This window comes from Pelobates fuscus, chromosome 4 (genome assembly GCF_036172605.1).
Source record: "Pelobates fuscus isolate aPelFus1 chromosome 4, aPelFus1.pri, whole genome shotgun sequence".
Classification (NCBI taxonomy): domain Eukaryota; kingdom Metazoa; phylum Chordata; class Amphibia; order Anura; family Pelobatidae; genus Pelobates; species Pelobates fuscus.
Window position 1 is genome coordinate 207,814,523 of NC_086320.1, and position 17,497 is coordinate 207,832,019.

The window sequence follows — 17,497 nt, forward strand, 5'->3', positions numbered from 1 at the left end:
GCCTTTTAGGTAACTGGCCCCCATCTGTAGGGAGTAAAACAGGTAGCTCAAGATTATTGATCTCAACCAATCCATTGCTTTCCCATATGAAATCATTGCGATGGTAGTGTGCATGCGCTATGCTAGTTAGATGGTTTCTCTAAAACCATATGATCAAAATAGCAGAGTTTCACTTGGAAGGAGGCACCCAGACCACTTCATTAAGCAGCATTTTTTTATATCTTCAGGGAAAAGTTAGTAAAGACAGAACATTCGTACAGTTATCGTTAAACGTGAACACTGAACAGTCACTTCTCTGTAATTTACACAATTGTTTGAAACATTGAAAATCACCTATAACTTGCGGTAACATTTCATGAAATACTCAGTTTTCTACATTTAGATTAAAGATTTAGCAAATAACATAGCAATTCAGTTCATTCCAGTCACAGCCAAGGGAATACTGGAAATGAGGAGAAGATATAGACATTGTTTAATTTCTCCTTTTCACTATGCTTTTTCTATGCTGACTGCCAGGTGCAAAGGTCAGAGGGACAGGGAGCTAAGATGGAGGCACCCAGCTGATAAAGATAAAGAGTTGTGTATTTCCATGTGTAATTTCGTTTTTTTTTTCATTGCACAAATACATGTTTGGTAAGTATAGACTTAAACAAAGTATAGAGAATAAGTAAACATAATATTAAAAATCCAGCGGAAGCGATGGTTACGCTTTAAAGTGTAGTTACTCTTTAACAAGCAATGAAGCGAGTAACATTTGTAAATTGTTCTTTAAAAAGCAAGGGAATTTCATTTCCCCTTGTAAAATCACCACCAGTATCAGCATACTAAAAAAGAAATGGAGAGATCCCACTTCTGGACCTTTGCCAAACATATCAAATAATTCCATTCTACTAATCTACCTACATAATGTAAAAATTGTCAGCGTTAAATATTTTATCCAAAATCTTATTTATAAAATTCACTTTAAAACGAACCAGTCGGATTCTTCAAGTAAAATAGCAATAAACAAGGAGTTTAATGAAAGGCTATTTAGCAAGATTTGGAATGGGGTGTCAGACATTTAATACTCCCAATATACCAGATAACTGTCACAAGCTTTTCTTAACAGCTAGATAGGTGCCAAGTACAAATTTCGTTGTTACGGAGCATCTCCCATATTTGCAAAGTTAATGGTATTGCTAAACTCAGTGTCTCCTTGGCAAGAGCAGATATATTTATTAACAAGTCTGAGATGTAATTTTCAGCTTGCAAATTAAATCTGTCTTGCAATCTGTTTTTCTATCATTGAATTATAGCATACAAGTGCTCGTTATACAACCCAGATCGTCAAACTAGCTTACATGACACTAATGATTTTAGTCGGATTTTAGTTTATACATAGAATTAAAATGACAGAGTGGGTATTGTCAGACCCCATCACAGGGGGATTGATTTACTTATCACATGATCCTATTGAATTGAAATCCAAATGGCAAAATGTAAAGATTTGGAAACAATTTCCAACTCGAGTATGATCACTATAATGTACTGTTTACGCTATTTGGTTTTCAGTTCACCATTATTCAGGAAATATGTTTTATGTGCGTACCAGAGGCATCTATTCACAAAACACTGAATTGTGGGGAATTCCAACAGACTTCTACATTTTAGACTAAAGTAGAGGAGTAAGAAAAAAAATGGAACTGATGATTTATTTTTCTTGGTTAATTCTGGTGTAAATTTTGCAAGCTAGTAATCAGCCCATTTGAAGTAGTTCCAGATGCTTTTCACGGAATGTAAAATGCTACCGGTCAAGCAAGGAATTGTAGTGAAAAATACTGCGTGCTGTTTAACATATTTTGGCTTACTTGCTGTTTCTCATATTAAATGGAAAACATTAATATATTTATCTGCTGATCATGCTAAATTTCAAGTCTTTGCAAAGACTTGGTTATATGCCATAATGCAGCATCAGGGTTTTGTTGTGCAACAAAGTATTTTTGGGTAGAGGGGTGACCAGTATCAGTTGTTGGCAAAGTAAAGTTATTTGGAGTAAACTTACCTAGCATTAATGAGGTACTGTGCTAAGCTGATATTTGCAGGGGAGCCTGTGATTGTCACTTGTCTTTCTCCATTGCCTTCTGACGCATTTGCGATCTTGATCTGTGCTCCTGACATCTGTCTGATTTCATTTATCTTGCTGCCTTGTCTGCCAATAATGCAACCTATTAGCTGAATGGGAAGAACACATCAAGATAAGCACAATATATTTAATAAGTAATACATCAAAATCACACTGCATTTTAAACCTACCAGCTCTCCAAAATATAAATGTTTTACCATATTTCCCGTACGCCATTAATTCAATGTAATTGATTTGTTTTATTACCAAATGTACTGTGTATATTTTATATCAATTTGTGTATAGCTATATTTGTATACATCTAAACTGTGGACTGCTGTATTGCAGACAGCACATACATTACATTGGAACGCGATAAATCAATCATATGTGCTTTTATGACTTGTTTGCACTTTTCATCCATAATGTTTGTGGTTAAAATATCATATTTAAAAACGGAAATGTCAAAAGTAGTATTTTTGTACAACCCACTAATGAAATAAAAGCTAGCCATTCATTGTGCTATATATTTAAAATCTAAACCATTTTATTTATTTTTATTTACATGGAACAGTCACTTTAAACAACAACAAATTCCATGCAAATTAATTACAGTACCATATGATGGAGCACTACTAATGTGTGTATGTACTTGCACAGTATTTTCCTGCAGATGCCCTGGTGTCCATGAATGCCAATGCAGTATCATGGGTATCAGTATCACTCAGTATCACTCTAGACACAGAAATGCTACAGATTTAAGTGTGTTGGTTTTTTTTACATACCTTTGTGACATTATTTATTAATTACTTGAATAACATTTACTGGGGCAAAAGGAATAAGGAACTGTCTCTTTTTCCCTCAATTTTTTAAGAATGCCATAAAATCCCATTATATTATTATGTACAAATCAGTGTATAATTACTTTCAGTTAGATAATGTAATCATCATTGTTGAGGTGGTGGTTTTAACCCCTTCAGCCGCACGGGAGGGGGGGACTATTAACCCTATACTGGCAGGAAAACGGCTTTGTTTTCCTGGCACTATCGGATCCCTTTAACCCCTTAAGGACCAAACTTCTGGAATAAAAGGGAATCATGACATGTCACACATGTCATGTGTCCTTAAGGGGTTAATAAGGTAGTAGTCGGAATTCTCCAGATATCTGATAGTGCCCTACTGCAGTGGGCAGTAAGGGGCAGTGGGCAATTCACTTGTAGCAGCGCTGGGAGAAACTGATATCAAGTCACTTCCTCTCAGTGCCTGTGAAGGACAATATGCTTACAAGAAGCAAGAACAAGAAGCCTGCTGAAGTACCTGCCCTTGCCCTGTCAATCTGGACCCATTGGAAGTCACCCTACTGCTGCTAAAAAGAGATACCGCTACATCTATACTTTTCTCTTTCATCCACTCCTGACTTATTTTCTCAAACCTTATTTTTCCCTACCAATCTATTAACTGACTGCTGTCTTCATCTACCACAACCATAGCACCCTTTACAGACTGTAAACATCTGAGTTACATAATCACATAATCTGAGTTACAAAGTCAGCCATTATTCTGCTCCTTTTTACACCTTGATTCCCAAATTACTCCTGAACTCTGCTTCTCCTCTCTCTTTACAACTTAAAGGACCACTATAGTTCCAGGAAAACAAACTTGTTTTCCTGGCACTATACAGTCCTTAGGTCCACCCCACCCTCAGGGCCTCCTCCCGCTGGGCTGAAGGGGTTAAAACCCCTTCAGTCACTTACCTTAATTCAGCACCGGGCTCTCTCGGTGCTGGTGACCTCTCCTCTCCCCCCGACGTCAGCTCCCGGCCAGAGCCGCGCGCGCATTCAAACCGCCCACAGGAAAGCATTACTCAATGCTTTCCTATGGACGTTCTGCGTGCTCAATGCGATTTTCACATTGAGCGTCGGTGGTGCACCTCGAGTGGCTGTCAGGGAGGCAGCCACTAGAGAAAGGATTAACCCTGCAATGTAAACATAGCAGTTTCTCTAAAACTGCTATGTTTACAGCTGCAGGGTTATTACCTGGGGGACCTGGCACCCAGACCACTGTTAGTGGGTAGGGGGATGTGGGGCCCCATGGATCGGTTTTCCACCGGGGCCCCATGGATTGTGTGTACGCCACTGGGTATAGGGACACGTGAAGGTCTGGGAAGAGCTTATAGGGACACATGAAGGGCTGGGAGGGGGGTATTGGGACACATGAAGGGCTGGGAGGGGGGCTAGTGGGACACATGGAGGGCTGGGAGAAAGGGCTAATAGGACACATGGAGGGCTGTGTGCTAAGAGGACACATGTGGGGATGCTGCTGAGACACATGGGAGGGCTAATATGACATACAGGGCTGGGAGGGGGCTAATGGGATTCATGGAGGGCTGGGAGGGAGTGCTAATAGGACACATGGAGGGTTGGGGGCTAATGGGACACATGGGGGCTACTGAGACACATGGGGGGGGGGCTAATGAAGCACATACAAGGCTGCGAGGAAGCTAATGGGAAAAATTGGGGGGCTAATGAGACTTCTTTTCATTTCCAGTCCGGCCCTGCCAGAAGGACTCTATGACCTATCACAAAAATAACAATTTTGTTTACCAAAACAATAAAGATTGCACATTTATTCAATATTGTCCACTCATGCCCAGTGAGGTATATATAATGATTTCAGCAGCAGTGCAAACTTACACAAGACTATTGCTTAAATCCTTCCTCCCCCCAATAAATTCCCCAAGCAATCTAGAACTTGTTTCCATTTAAATAAAAGTCAATTATGTTAAGATCATAAACAGTTACTCAGGCATTTCTAACACTGTTATCATGTAAATGTATATTTTCCGAGAAATTAATCCATTACCCTAACAATGCTCATTTACCAGTACTGTGCATCTAATATCTCCCCTGAGGAGATAGCTAACTATAATGAAGTCCCTTACATATAATGAAGACATGACTGTATGGTGTAAAGTGATACAGCTGGCACTGCTCATAATATAATACATCTACTCTTTTTCGCATGGCCTAATCTGAAAATTCTCATTAAGCCCACAAGATGTAAAATGTCTCTAGTGTAAAAAGAGAACACTTATAACTTTATTAATTAATACAGAGACCAACATTTTCATTGTTTGCTAGTGCTTCAAGAGTTATTTTAAAGGGACACTATAGTCACCTGAACAACTTCAGCTTAATGAGGTTATTCAGGTGAGAACTATAGCTCCCTGAAGCCTTTCTCATGTAAACACTGTATTTTCTGAGAAAATACAGTGTTTACATTGAAAGCTAGGAACACCTCCAGTTGCAGTCACTCAGAATGCCACCAGAGGGACTTCCGAGTTGATGGAGGCATAATATGCCTCCATCCACTTAGATCTGCTGTCAGCAGAGCACAGGGCAGCACATTGTCTCCTCCCTCTGCATGCAGACACTAAACTTTCCTCATAGAGATTCACTGAATTAATTCATCTCTATGAGGAGATGCTGATTGGCCAGGGCTGTGTTTGAATCCTGCTGGCTCTGCCCCTGATCTGCCTCTTTGTTAGTCTCAGCCAATCCTATGGGGAAGCATTGTGATTGGGTCACGGCACCACTTCTGATGATGTCAGCAGACTGATTTTCTTTTTTTAGGCAAACAGCATGCAGAGTTACAGCTTCTGGCTTGAATACAGTAAGATTTTTACTATATTTATGGAGGCATGAGGGGCCCAGGGGGGCTAGATGGTGGTGTTAACACTATAGGGTCAGGAATACATGTAGTTGCACTGGTGACTATAGTGTCGATTTAACCTCCATGACCACTTGTGCTTTTAGAATTGGTGATGGTGTTAGGAATCTCTATGTGCAGCATTTCTGCTTGAATGGTACACACACCAACATATTTGCACTTTTGTGCCAGGGGTTAGTTGCACCCCCTGGCACTATGAGTCTGTTACCCAGGCTGCCTAATCTCAATTCTGTTCAAAAATTACATCGGGTGTAATTAGCTTCTTGCCTAATTTTACCCGGATCCCTCCCTACTGCTAGAACTCTGCCTGCTTACCCATTAAAATGTTAGTTACAATGTTATAATGTTCCTTTACCTTGTCCACCCATTTTTTACACTCCCCGGCCAGTCATTCCTCCTTCCCTGCTGATTGACCATGATTAGGAAGAAGATGACACAGCACTGACGAGTTGGAACAGTAAAAATTAAACAGTTTTTAAAGGACCACTATAGTGCCCCCACCCTCAGGGTCCCACTCCCGTGGCGCTGAAGGGGGAGGAAGGGGTTAATCCCTTACCCTTTTTCCAGCCCGGCGCTGGGACTCTCCTCTCTCTTCTGATGTCATCGGCTGAATGCGCATGCGCAGCAAGAGAATGCTTTCCTATGGACGCTGGCGTCTTCTCACTGTGAAAATCACAGTGAGAAGCGCGGAAGCGCCTCTAGCGGCTGTCAATACGACAGCCACTAGAGGCTGGATTAACCCTATTATAAACATAGCAGTTTCTCTGAAACTGCTAAGTTTACAGCAGAAAGGGTCAATCCTAGATGGACCTGGCACCCAGACCACTTCATTGAGCTGAAGTGGTCTGGGTGCCTATAGTGGTCCTTTAAGCTATTTACTAAGCTATATTCTAAGGTCAATTACTTTTGCACGTTTAGGAAGGCTCTTCATACAAATATGTCTTCTAGCTTCCTTAGCAGCTGGTAGGCTAGAAGTCAATTTGGATAAAATAAACTTATGTAAACATTAAAAATGCATTGCTGCTGTATTAACTCAGTGACTATTCCGGTCTGGTGCATTATCAGGCAAATATGCATTTTGCCATCCCCCTAACCCCCAAAAAATACATCTTTACCTGTGTGTCTCTTAACCACCCTTTCAAATTTCTTAGCCCCTTTTGTGTTTCTTATCCCATCTTTTGAATGTTTTACCCATTTTGTATATCTTACCCCCCTTTTGTGTCTTACATCCCCTTTAGTGTATCTTATCCCCCATTTTTCCTCTTTGTGTCTTACAACCCCTGTGTGTCTCTTACTTTCCCCCTTTGTGTGTCTTACTTTCTCTCAGCTTCTTTGTTTGTCTCTTACTTCCATTCAGCCTCTTATGCTTTTCTTACTTGTCCCAGCCCATAGTATGTCTCTTTCTCCTCCCAACCCCTTTGTGTGACATTGTCCCCTTCCCCAGCCCCTCTATGTGTGTCATGGTCCCTTTTTCCAACCCCTCTGTGTGTCAATGTCACCTTCCCCAGACCTTTTGTGTGTCATTGTACCTTCTCCCAAACCCTCGGTGTGTCATTGTCCCCTTCTCCAGCCTGTCAGTGTGCGTCATTGTCCCCTCTCCCAGCCCCTCTGTATGTGTCACTGTCCACGTATCACTTAGCTCCTCTCTGTGTCATTGTCCCCTTCTCCAGCCCCTGACTGTGTGCCATTATCCCCTTCCCCTCGCTGTGTCAACTTCCCCTTACCGAGCCCCTCTGTGTGTGTCATTTCCCTTTCTCAGCCCCTCTCCGTGTCATTGTCCCTTTCCCTATTCCTTTATGTGTGTCCTCTTTTCTTCCTTTGCGCGTCTGCTAACCTCCCTTCATGTAGCATGGCAGAGCGGACCGTGGTAAAGGAGCTTCTGATTCCGTGGTCTGATTCCGTGGCTTTTGTTGGCTTAATTGTTTTGAAAGGGTCAAACATTCTAATGCATACACAGCGTTCACACTAGTTCACTTACATCATTTGGAATAGTAAGTTCATGGGAACTGGTTGGTGAAGTAGCGTCCAGCCCTACAAGCAGGAAAAAAAGAAAAAATAGAGAAGGAATATTAACCAAATTTTCAACGGGGCAAAGAGAAAACACAAGGAAATATATATTTTATCACACATTGAGAGAAAATAAATGAAAGATCAAAGACTCCAGCAAAGAAAAGTACAGAACTTACAGCAACACAAAAGAGGGTGTTAAATAGGGAACAGTCAAAATGCTTGCATAGATTTCGATTTGTATTTGACATTGTAGCCCTCTAGATTAATATCAAATTATGTGAAACCCATTGCTTCTTTATGCCTTTGAATACATATCTAAAAGTAGGGTGATTGTTTAAGCACACCCTTCCTGTCCGTTTAAAAAAATGACAACATTTCTTAAAAATAAATATGTAAATAATGAGTATTCAGGGTTACAAAATTTATAGTGACGGCAGTAAAATAGTGAAGGGTTAGGGCAGGACAAACAGGGAACACTAGTGGAATTAAAAAAAAAAGGATTAGTTGTGTATCAGAAATCTTAGGGAGGATTTGTTGAAAATAAGATATAGAAAATACTGTAAGTTGCATACATTATCTGGGTAGGAAAGAAGGACAAAGGGGAAAAGCAAGAAGGGTTTGCTAGATTTATAGAGAAGCACGTAAAACATTAAATAAGGAGCAGAGCAACAGCAGTAAATCCAAGGAATAGGACAGGCAAACACAAAGCAAGCAGAGATTTATTGAAAAAAATGTTTTTTTTTGTGTGTTTTTTTTTTATCACGCTGAATTTCTCATATTTGTATTGTATTCGTATTTAACCGTGTTTAGGAACTGATGTGTTTTAAAACAGAGCAGCATGAATTGGAGGAAAAATATAGAAACTGTAACATTTACATAAAATATTAATTTTACATTGACAATTTAATTTTTGGGTAATTGCACTTCTTCTGTAATATGCTGAATCTTTTCATTAATCAAAAATAAATATATAAAAATATTATACACATGAACAGTTATTTTTGTTTTCTAATCGTTATCATCAAGTTCTGTAGTGCTATGATATTGGTAACAGTAGTCAGTGTTAAAGAAATAATAACAGCACGTGATAAAAAAAAAATAAGGTATTTTTCTTAAGCATCTACCAAGTGTAAAATGTCTCCAGGATATAAAATACATGTATTTGTTTTATTAAGATGCACTGCTGGGTTCTAGAGTACTCAAAGAATAATATGCATACTTGCTCTTAGTTCACAGCACATTTTAACCCTTTAAGGACACAGCATCAGAAGTAAAAGGCCAGCATGACAGACAATTTCCGTCATGTGTCCTTAAGAGGTTAAACAGGCAAAAAGACATGGAGCAATTGACTGGTGTACACTGGTACATGCCTTTATTACATAATTCCTCTAATAGATGGCACAAATAAAAATACACGTAGCTTATATTAATGGTACAAATCAAAGCAAGGTGGATTAGACAGAGAGGGCAAATGGTAAACAAGGCACAGATAAATGAAACAAAGGTGCATTTTGTAAGAACAAAAGAGGAACAGGTCATTGACTGCATTTAGTAAAAGAAATGATGTAATGACCATGGGAAAACAAAGGTGTTAAGAAAAGGGCATTCTCAGGGGGTCATGGGTACGTACCAGGGAAACCAGGGGTGGTCTGCCCAAGGGGAGTAAAAGGGGTATGCTGCATAGCCAACTGGTGAAGCTTGGTCAACTGCAGGGCAGGATGGGAAATTAGAACTAACCAATCAAATGTAATTATTTCAGAGTACAGAAAATCATCTATCATTCAAAAACAAAACAAAAAACTGGATTATTCAAATTAACAGAAAAAAGAGGATCAATCATTCTTTGTAAACTACTGTACAGACATTTTAAAAAATAGAAAAATTACATATTTATTGTTATTTAATGTAATGGCTACTGTTAATATAACATACAAAAAACATACTACAAAGGAAAAACTAAAAATCCATGCAAAACGTATAATTAAATCAGGAAAACGACAGAGGTACAGATATATTTGTGTCTGGGCCATTGTGCTTTCTATAAATGCAGTAAATTCAAGCCAACATTCAGGCTGTGTGCAAATGTCCATACGGACCATTCAAGAGATTTATTGTAGAAAGTAAACACTGGCCAGAACAAATAGATGGTGTAAGTCAGGTATAATTGGCATGCGCTGGACTCACGTCAGGATGTGGAATGGCATACTGCCCTTGAATTGCAAATGCCTGGAAAAAGACAAGTAAATAAAAGTTACGCTTGAGCTTCATTTAGTATTTTCATGGAGGTAGATATACTACTATAGTAATGATCTATTGTGAAGGGTGCAGAATAATGATGTAGTTTATACGAGAATTGCTAGAGAATCAATCTGGGCATGATTCTGCCACCCAGTCTGCTTTTTCATACATCATGAACCCTACTGTCATAATAAAGAACTAAAATACATACAGTACATATATAGTGAGGTATGGAGTGTCATTAGTTCCCCCATATGCAATTTAGCTTTAGATGTCTTTTATATTACATGATTTTTTTTTTTTATTAGCATTTATGATAAGGTTAAAGAGACAGTCTAAGCACTAAAATCACTTAAGCTGAATAAAGTGGTTTGGTGCATAAATCTGTCCCCAGGAGTCTCACTGACCAAGTGTCTATTAAGAATTTAATGACTTTATTCCTGTATCCCTGGCCACACCGTCACTGGATAAAAGTTATATAGCCTCTATTTACACTTTCTAAATAAATAAACAAATATACATTTGGATTCTATTTTATGTTTCACTTCTTAGAGCTACAAAACATTTATATATCTGTTAATTGCCTGTTAATTTCTAGGAAAAGAAACAAAACAAAACGTTGTCTTTGCCCACCAGCAGCCTTCTGTGTGAGATAAATAACTCAGAAAAAAAGGCTGCAGACCACACATGTCTAATAAAAGAACCTTAATACAACAAAGCTAAAGTAATTTATTATTTTTCTATATTATTTGTAAAATACCTTGTATTTAATAAGTTTTATATAGTAATAATTTGTTTAACTAATATCTGTTTTCATGTATATTTTGTTTGGGGTATAGTCACTAAACTGCTATTTGAGTAAATGTCAATAATGTTATACTATGCTCTCTGTGTCCACACTCAGGGCACTATAGTGTCAGGCAAACCGCTTTGTTTTCCTGACACTATAGTGATCCTTTAAGGATTCTTTAATCTCAAGTCAGAACCAGGATACACATGTTAAACAACTGCTGCTTTTTTTCAATTCAATCACTTTCCCACTACTTTCCCTATATCTCCAGTTGCTCTCCAAGTGTGGTCCGATTTAGGTGAAATTAGGGGTTGGCTTAGCTCAGCAACACCAGAAATTGCAGAATTAGAAAAATGGTCGAGGTTAAGAATATTTCCAGTTTGTCTTTATTTAGCCTAAACATGGCAATTTCCATGTCAATTCCCACCACTTGTATTTTCTTTTCTGAACTAGGATGCATTTTTCATATATTCACACCTGAAATAATGATATTAAAGTGAAGATAACAGTATCCTCGACAATGACATTTCTGGCAGACATGGTGATGAAGGTGATGAAACTACCTCGAGTTATAAGTTACTAGTGATTTATAAAAAGGTGGAGAGGCAACATTCACAATAATGAGAAGTTCACAACCACTTGGGATGAAGCCTTCATTATCACAGTTGCGATTGTGAAGTTTCTTGATAAACCAAAAGAGATATGGGTGGACTGTATATCTACTTTTGGCAAGCAATGTTTCTGAAACAACATGTACTCATATACTATACCAGGAAAAAGAAAGTAAACTAACAGGTGCTGGCTGAGGTTGGGCCAGGACGGTGTGATTTCCAGCTGAGGCCAAAATGGTGTCCGCTCTTACCTGGCCTCCAGCAAAAATAATAGGTCCAGAGGCAGGCTTTGGGCGATAAGGGATAGTGGCACCTTTCGGCGGCGACTACAAAGGGACAAACACAAAACAAGCAATATTTGGTCAGTTACATAAAATAAACTGTTTCAATATATCTTCTTCAATTACTTTTGTAAAGACTAGCCAGGCTATGAACAATATGGAGAAGAAAATGCAAACTGAATAAAGTTACTCACCTCTGATTTTTTCCCCCCCAATTCCTATTCCCAAAAAGGGTTCATGGAATAGGAAGTTGAGTATTCAACAACAGCATATTCACAATATAAATCAGTTAAGGAGCAAGAGGTATTTAAGAAAGGTGATATGGAATAAAACGTATTAACATGAAGATTTATTTTTCATAAATAAACAATCTAATATAGAATTTCTAATAATAGTTGCTGCTGTTCTGATCTGTCTGTGGGTCTTCTTTTAAGTAGTTCATAATTGGCAGTTTCCAGGTGGCGTCCATTCGCGATTCACAAAACCCGGAACCGGAAGTGAATCGCAAATGGGCGCCACCTGGAAACCGCCAATTATGAACTACTTAAAAGAAGACCCACAGACAGATCAGAACAGCAGCAACTGAGGAAGACTCCTGGAGAGGTGAAACGCGTTTTGCAAAGGACTTACAGATACCACATTAAGGACTTACCTTTTAACTGTAAGGTTTTGATTTTATACTTATATTTTTATTGTTTTCTGTGCTCTTTATTATGAATAAAGCACGTTATACCCACACTCATATCTGAGACGACAATCAATTATCAGAAATCACCCTTTTATTCAAAGAAGGAAGTGGGAACCTTTATATCCTACAAGGCTGGAAGTTTGAGCCTTATCCATTGGCTCCACGCTTGTGAGTGTATTTCCACCCACTTTTTGTATTATAGCTTGTATTATAGACAATATTGCACTATTGTTTGCTCTTCTGCATTCTATTTTAGGATGACATGCATCTACAAACTGCCTATAGATTCAAAAGAAAGACATTCCGCCTTGTATGTACTAGTATTTCTATTTTTTGTGAGATTTAAGGGAAACTCACTAAGGTGTTATAGTATCTAATATTGCTAAACCACTCACTGGGATCCTGTACCTATATAAAATTGAACTCACAGTAATGTGTCTATAAACTACAATAAATGTGCTTAGTCTGTGTAAATAAGATACATTGTTATGCTTCTAAATTACACATCTCACACTTCTAAAATTAAATTGTAACTCTTAGTCCATTTGAAATGCTGGTAGGTATTTCACCTTATTACTACTACAGTGGATTGTAGTGTTTATGATGCTTGCCTTCAACAGTCAGTTTCCATATAATCTCATATTTAAGGGCAATATTCCTGCAAATCTCTTGAAAAGGGATGTGTTTTGATAATTATCACCTGTTGCTGACTTTGGTTCTATTTTTGTTAATCAAAGCAATCTCAATATAATATTTTGCATCTTTAAAATGGATGAAGGCTTACCTCTAGCATAACCACACAGATCTGTTTAACACACTGAATGATAGCATCAGGGGTCCCTGATATAGTTACAGCCCGCTCTGTGGAATTTGGCAGCATATCTCCTGCTACTTGAACTTGGGCGCCTGTGGACTTGAGAATAAAAAAGAAGGGGAAACTTAATAGTATTAACTGGATTCGATCAATATATTTAATAATCCATATATACTTTTCAAAATGTATTACTTTAAGAAAGTAAGTTCAATATGCAATGGGAATTATTTGCAAAGCGAAGTGTGAGGGATTCTGAATTAATTCATAATATATTTCAAATTTTAGGGCACAACTGCAGAAATAAAAACTTGGAGATTTGTTTTCATTTCAGCTCTTTTAACCAACTTTTGTTACACACAATTCTTATCAATCTTTTTTATTTAACATTCATTAGATCTTATTCAGCTTTTTTAAAGGTACACTATAGGGTCAGGATTGGAACACATCCCTGTATTCCTGACCATATAGTGTTAAAACACAATGTAGCCCACTGGTTCCTCTAAAATCTTACCTTTATTTCAGTCTGCTGTTGCTAGCTCTGGCCCTGATCTGCCTGCTTGGCTAACATGATAAGAAGTGATGATCTGTGCCAATCACAATGCTTTCCTATAAGAAAGCATTGCATTAGTTGGGATTGTCAAGGAGGCAGAGGTTGAGCCAGCACACATTTCTGGCCAATCAATGCATCTCTATGATGAAAGTTCAGTGTTTCTATGCAGAGGGTGGAGACACTGAATGGCAGTACTGCACAGTGTGCAGCACTGCTCCAGGAAGCACCTCAAGTATCCGAAAAGACAATCTTTACAGCAAAAAGCCTGCAGGGAATGATTCTACTCAGCAGAACAAATAGTGACTATAGTGTCCCTTTAACCATGCAAAATTGGATACACTAGTTTTGGTAGTGTATGAAAATGTTTTAAACAGGCTTTCAGCTATAGAATAATGTATTTATGAACAAAATCACATATTGATTTTATCTCCCGCAGGTTTGAAGTTCGTAACAAGAATTCAATGTTTTTTGCTGATCCCCTTCCTCCCACAAATTGCCCTTTAATCTTTTCTTGTTTTTTGAAGTTGCCATTTTCTTGGTTTGTGGATGGAAAAGAGACATTGTAATTTTGGTGCTCAGTAACCAGATGCGATCCCTTATAGGGCTACTTAGAGATAAGCTCATGCACCTTTTCAATGTAACTGACTCCACCACTAGCAGGTGTTTAAAAGGGATGAAGAAATGATATATGAAATACGATGACCCGGTATGTATGCCAGTGTGGCCAGCCTCTTCTCCTGGGGGGCCTAGGAGCTGGCCACCTCAGGGCCCCCCGAGGCTGGCCCTGGTGTCACCCGACAGGCAGGTTTTCACAGTGAGAATCGCGGAAGCTCCTCTAGCGGCTGTCAATGAGGCAGCCACTAGAGGCTGGATTAACCTTCAGTGAAACATGGCAGTTTCTCTGAAGATAACGTGGTGAAATATGTCATATGGGGTGATGGGGTAACATGAAATCATATGGCATAAAGTGAAAAATATTAAATAAAAAACAAAGTTTAGCACATGGGATGGTGGGGTGAAACATGAATGAATGAATGAATGAATGGATTAAACAGTATTTATAAAGTGTTCATATCCATTGAACACTTTACAATTTTTTTAACAATCGATTGGTAAGCACATATTCAGATTTTTAATATCCTGAGCACTAGCTCCAGGGAAGCTTCTTTTATTTCCTCCCCATGACAAATAATATTGACCAGGGTCTCAATTAGGGATAATTTCGGTGTGAAATATCGCCCAAGTACAAAGTGAAGTAGAGAAGTCAGAGCTCGTGTAAAGCAAGTCTGCTTTCTACGATGGTTGCTCCACACCTTTCTTCTGTTTTTTTTTTTTGTCTTTTGCTATATATGATGCTCTCAAGTATCTGCCCAGTAGTAACAGGAGTTGTGATTTATCAATACACATCAATAAGCTTGTCGATTAACTGCTAAGTGCAGTGAGACCATGTTTGTTTTTAGTTTTTAGTCAAAGTGTTCTGTTCTAAAAGGTGGTACAAAAACGTAAACAAGGAGGAGTCAACAATGGAATGCTTGTTCCACTGCTCTTCATGGTGATTGCCTTACTTTCAGCCAGGGCTGGTGCAAGGATTTTTGGGTACACAGGCGAAGATGATTTTGGTGCCACCCACCCAACCAAAAGCATCTTCACCTGTGTACCCCTTAATCCACCTTTTGTTTCTTATCCCCTTTTTTAAATGTCCTACCCCCTTTAGTGTATCTTATCCCCCTTTTTCCCCATTGTGTGTCTTACACCTCCCTTGTGTATCTCTTACAACCCCCCTTTGTGTGTCTTACTGCCCCCATACCCTCTGTGTGTCTCCTTCCCTCCCAGCCCCTTGTGTCTTTTACTCTTACGAGCTCCTTTGTTTCTCTTGTCCGTGTCTCTTTTTCCGCTTCTCCAGCTCTCTGTGTCTCTTTCACCTCCAGCCCCTTTGTATTTCCATACTCAGGCCCGTCAGTGTGGCACTTTCATCCCTAGCCCCTCTGTGAGCTTTCTCACCCCTGTTTCTTTCTCCCCCCTCATGTCCCTCTGTGTGTCTTTCTCCCCACTTACGCCCCCCCTGTGTTCCTCTCTCCTCCCCTCCATGTCTATTAGTTTCCCCCCCACCTGTCTCTTAGTGCTCCCCATTCCCCTTAATGTTCATCTCCCTTCTCTTTGTGTGATCGCCCCTACCCCAGTGCTCCTTTTCCCTTCCCTCCCCTGTAATTTAGTGCCACCCCTTAATGTTCCTCTCCCCGCCCTCTTTTTTAGTGTTTTTCCCCCTTTGTGTTCTTTGCCCCATACCATAGTGTTCTTTCCCTCCTCTCTCCTTTGCCCCCGTCCCATAGTGTTCTTTCCCCCTGTCCCATAGTGTTTTTTCACCCCCACCCCTGTCCCACAGTGTTCCTTACCACCCACCCCCTCCCCTTTCCCATAGTGTTCTTCCACCCACCCCAGTCCCATAGTGTTCCTTACCACCCCTCCCCCTGTCCCTTAGTGCCCCTCTCTCTCCCCCCCCTTGGTCCCCGGTAAGTCTCCTACCTTTATTGTAGCGTGGCTGAGCGGAGCAGACCACGCTACAGGAACTTCAGTTTCCTGTACCCGGCCGGACTGACAGGAAGTGCTCTCTCAGTGAGCACTTACTTTCAGTCTGGCCGGGTACAGGAAACATAAGTTCCTGTACCGTGGTGCGCGCTGCTCCGCTCGGCCACGCTACACAGAGTGCCTGGCAGGGGCGAGCGCTGTGCGTCTAATGATGTGCTCGCTCAATGCTTCCTAAGGACTGTCCCATAGCACTCGTTGGTCCACTTGTCGCCTACCTTCTTACTAGCAGGCAGAACTCCTGGTATATAGTATGGGACAGAGAAAAGCTGTATGTAGTGAGTGTAGAAGAAAGGGAACATGCCACAGTGTTAGAGAGACCAAAGTCAGCATCACCTTAACTACTTCCATTGTCAGCCAGTCCACACAAGTTTTGTTCCCATACACCACTCTTACGTTTCCATACTTAAGCAAAAGTATGTGAAAAGTAGTTAGGGTTGCCACCTTTCTTGGAAAAACATACTGGCCTTACAAATTTGCATAATTAATTGTGTATGGATGACATCACATGATGTAAATCGCAAGGAGTGACATAAGAGAAAATGCTGTAAAATCCCCACAAAAAAAAATACTTACAGTTTGATTCTGCTGTTTACATGGATTGCTCCCAGTGTCTCCCTGTCCCCCAGTGTCTCAAGTCTCCCACTGTCTCAATGTCCCTATGTATCAGTGTCCCCATGTCTCCCAGTTCCCCCATGTCGCCCAGTGTCTCAGTGTCCCCTAGTCTCCCACTGCCCTCATGACTCAGTGTCCCCATGTGTCAGTTACCCCAGGTCTCACAGTGTCCCTGTGAGACCTGGGGTAATTGACACATGGGGCATGGGGACACTGAAACAGGGGACATTGAAACAGGGGACATTGGGAGACATGTGGACAGTGAGAGAAATGGGGACATTGACATTGACATTGAGACACTTGGGACACTGGGATACATGGGGACACTGGGAGACATGGGGACACAGACTCTAGGGACACTGAGACACTAGTGACACTGGGAGACATAAAGAAACTGAGACACTTGGGGACACATACACCAGGGACACTAGGAGACTAGGGGACACTGGGAGACTAGAGGACACTGACTTGGACACATAGGAACATT

The 17,497-nt window shown here is 40.0% G+C and overlaps 1 protein-coding gene across 5 annotated transcripts in view; it reads right to left on the reverse strand.

Moving 5' to 3' along the window:
• LOC134608777 (poly(rC)-binding protein 3-like) overlaps window positions 1–17,497 on the reverse strand; it is a 1,002,469-nt gene that overhangs the window by 26,487 nt on the left and 958,485 nt on the right. For all 5 annotated transcript variants that reach the window (XM_063451876.1, XM_063451872.1, XM_063451874.1 and 2 more), the window contains 6 exons: window positions 13,233–13,361; window positions 11,662–11,805; window positions 10,025–10,066; window positions 9,471–9,546; window positions 7,809–7,861; window positions 2,042–2,211 (listed from right to left, as the gene is read on the reverse strand). In XM_063451876.1, the coding sequence (XP_063307946.1) occupies window positions 2,042–2,211; window positions 7,809–7,861; window positions 9,471–9,546; window positions 10,025–10,066; window positions 11,662–11,805; window positions 13,233–13,361 (614 nt within the window). The remainder of the gene's footprint in view (window positions 1–2,041; window positions 2,212–7,808; window positions 7,862–9,470; window positions 9,547–10,024; window positions 10,067–11,661; window positions 11,806–13,232; window positions 13,362–17,497) is intronic.